The sequence below is a fragment of the Nicotiana sylvestris genome, chromosome 5, assembly GCF_000393655.2.
Source record: "Nicotiana sylvestris chromosome 5, ASM39365v2, whole genome shotgun sequence".
NCBI classification, from domain to species: domain Eukaryota; kingdom Viridiplantae; phylum Streptophyta; class Magnoliopsida; order Solanales; family Solanaceae; genus Nicotiana; species Nicotiana sylvestris.
In genome coordinates this window covers 108908020-108911474 of record NC_091061.1, presented here as the reverse complement: position 1 = coordinate 108911474, position 3455 = coordinate 108908020, and the positions used below count along the sequence as shown (strand labels likewise).

At 40.4% G+C, this 3455-nt stretch overlaps 1 protein-coding gene across 1 annotated transcript; it reads right to left on the bottom strand.

Moving 5' to 3' along the window:
* Positions 1-405: 405 nt before the first annotated feature.
* Positions 406-1608, bottom strand: LOC138869129 (uncharacterized). The gene is made up of 2 exons (XM_070146722.1): positions 1347-1608; positions 406-1289 (listed from the first exon to the last, which is right to left on the bottom strand). Exons 1-2 carry the CDS (start codon positions 1606-1608, stop codon positions 406-408), a joined length of 1146 nt encoding a protein of 381 aa, XP_070002823.1.
* Positions 1609-3455: the final 1847 nt, after the last annotated feature.

Below are 3455 nucleotides of genomic sequence, written 5' to 3'. Positions count from 1 at the left end.
AAGAGGAGAGATAGACTCTATTCTAGTTGGCTGAAACAGGTACAATCCATCTCTAACTTCACCAAAAACTTGTCCCCTCCCCACTAAAAGGACCTGCAATAGACACCCATTAGAAGTTAGATTCAAAGAACAACTGAATTGAAGACATAACTTATGAACAGATAATAAGTTATACTTGAAAGAAGGTACATGAAGCACCCTATGAAGAACCATATCAGGCTGAATAGACACACTTCCTATATGTGTAACACACAACTGGAATGAATTAGGTAAGCTAATGTGCAAAGGTGCAGGAAGAGGAGTAAGAGATAGGAAAGAATTAGCATCAAAACACATATGTTCAGAGGCCCTTGAGTCAATTATCCATGTTTTAGTGTTGAAAACAGCAAGACAAGTTCCTGTGTATTAGAGTACGGTACCAGCTACAACATTAGCATTGATTTCTGATGTTGTGGCTGCTGCACTTCCAATCTGCACTTGCTTGATTACGTTTACCAATTCTGACACTTGCTCCTTACTGAAAAACTGGTTCTGACGGCTGATATTTCCTTCACTACATGTGTTGTTCTTCTCTTGACCTTCTTGTCCTGTCACCACTGCATTTCCCTTTATGGCAGGCTGATAATTTATTGATTTTGTGAATTGAAAATCATCTGGGAATCCTATTAGTCTGTAGCAATCTTCCCTTACATGCCCTGTTCTCACACAATGACTACAACTCACATTAGGATTGTATTTTGCCTTCTTTTTGAACTTTTGTTGCATGTTCTGAATGTTCCCCTGTTTCTGAGGAGTTCCCCATGATTTCTGAATATTGTTCCTTTGATTAAACTTCCCTTGAGGTCCTACCATAAAAGATGCACCATCTGTTGGATATTGTGGGCTAACAAATATTTCCCTTTGACTTTCATCTTGCAGCAGGATAGAATAGGTATGATCCATATTTGGAAGTGGGCTCATCATGAGGATATTGCCTCTTGCATGTGCATACACATCATTCAGTCCCATTAGAAATTGGATGACTCTCTGATCCTCTAGGAACTTGGCTACCTTCTTCTTCCCTTCACACACACAGGTACAAGTGCAACCTAGATGTGAGTTTAGGGAATCTAACTCATCCCATAACTTTTTCAGAGTTGTGAGGTATCCTGCAATACTGCTATTTCCCTGAACTGTCTTAGCGACTTCCTTTTGTAGGTGGTAGAGTTTGGCTCCATTGGATTGTCCAAATCTATGTTCAAGACTATTCCAAAGTTCTTTTGCAGATTTGGAATAGATTACACTGTCTCCTATCTATTTAGTTAGAGAATTTAAAAGCCATGAGGTTACCATGTCATTGCACCTACTCCATTGTGCATGATCCTTTGAATCCAAGACAGGTTCATCACAAATCCCATTGATGAATGCCAGCTTGTTTTTGGCTGATAATGCAATCAGTATTGACCTTCTCCATCTTGGGAATCCTCTTCCATCAAAAGGTGAGGTCACAAGAGTCATCCCAGGAGCATCTGAAGAGTGAAGAAAATAGGGATGGTTGACATCATGATTGACTGCTTGACTTGTTGATCTAGAAAGAGAAGGTGTTACTGAAGAATCTGTTCCAGTCATGGTGATAGAACAAGTTGAGTTAAAGGAAGAAGATTAGAAGATGAAGTTCAAGGATAGAGTAGAGATCTGCTCTGATACCATGAAAGAATGAAAGAGCTGATGATGCGGAAAATTTCTCTGTGTTTCTGTATATTCACTACTGTTGCTTCTATATACATCTATATCCTATAGATACATAAAATGTACATATAATATTCCTAGACAAAAATATTGTTTACTATGTGAGTCCATACTCACTTTAGTGCATCAACACTAATACAAATGTGAGCATATGCTCACTTATGTGTATGGCACTAATAAATGAATGGCCCAGATGTGTTTATGTCTTCTAATCCAACGGTCAAGATTAGATCTCCTGATTTGAATATCAAGGGCTATTATGCTTCCACGTCATGCTCCACTCATCTGCCCAGCATCAATTGTAATCCTGCTGTCTTCTTCTTCTTTGCTTCTTCTGTTGCATTGGTAACATTGCTTTTTCTGCCTAGAATACTACTTTGATGCTTCTTCTGTTCTTCAACAACGTAAGGTTAAGCAACCGATATCCGTATGGTTACTATCCGCCAATTGAGATCCTCTCATACTCAAGACAAGACTGTCAGTGCCATACGGGAAAACCAATATAAAGAGCAATTGAGAGAACAAAAGAAAGAATGAGAATGAAAGAAAGCTTGATTGTATTAATGAAAGCTATTACATAAAGTCAACACAATGTCAAAGGGAAGAGACACCAATACAGAGAATTGTTTACTTGCTTGAAAGTTTGATTGCCTGATCCCCCTAATAATGCTTAAAAAAATAAACCAAAGTTACAAGACTTGACATAACTAAGCTAGAGAGAGATAATAGAAATACATGAAGTAAAATTACTTTATATTTATAATAGAAAGGACTTAGTTTCCTACAAGGTAGAAGCAGCTCCGTTGGCAGCAACCTTGTCTTTAGCATCAGAGATTGCGCGCGCGATGCTGTTGGCATCTGCATGCGGCTGCGCGCTAGCGAGGGCTATCGGTGGGGAGACATAGGCACAGACGTGCTTATCACTTGGCGCAGCTAAGACCGCGGGGCCGTCCATGGCGCTAGGCGTTGGGAGACTTGCCAGGACGCCATATGGCGCGTTCAAGGGATCATGGGGCATGGCTGGAAAGCTGCCCACAACATTCTCCCTCACCTGAGTTGGCGACATCCTCGGCACCTTACTTGTAAGATAATCTTCGATCAGGCTCTTGTAGGCTTTGAGGTTTGTTCCCCTCTCCTGATTATTCTCCTCTGTATCACACCCTGCCATTTCATCAGGAACTCTTGGTGATCTTTCCTTGAAGCATGAATCACTCGATCATCGAGAATAGCTTTTGCACGTTATTTTCGGTTGAATTAGGGCCTCAAATACTGGTATTGTGAATTGGCTCCACAAAATATCCTTCATGTCTTCCCGAAAAGGTTTCAGAAGGCTAACATGGAAGACTAGATGAATCTTCCACCAGGCTATGGTATTCAGCCGGTATGCAACTTTCTCAATGTGCTTCTCAATAGAAAACGGTTCAATGTACTTTTGCAATAGGCGAAGGTCATGGACCTCTGCAAACAAGTATCGCTTTGGGATTTTTACCATCACTTTGTCTCCTACTTGATATTAAACCAAGCGACGATTTTTATCAACATGCTTTTTTATCCGCTTTTGGGCTTTGACAAGATAGCTCTGCACAATCTCCAAATTTTGCTTCCATTCCTTCGAAAAACTAGCAGCTCGAGGAGATTTCGACATGTTTGGGACATTCACAGTGTGTGGGAGTAGCGGTTGTTGCCCGCTAATAATTTTAAAAGCACTTCTATTTGTACTAGAGCTC

Bases quoted from the DNA above. Each gene is read 5' to 3' on its own strand.
- LOC138869129 (XM_070146722.1), bottom strand. From the start codon at position 1,608: ATGACTGGAACAGATTCTTCAGTAACACCTTCTCTTTCTAGATCAACA. The intron at 1,290-1,346 runs GTAGGTGCAATG...CTAAATAGATAG, and splicing joins AAAGGATCATGCACAATGGA to GAGACAGTGTAATCTATTCC.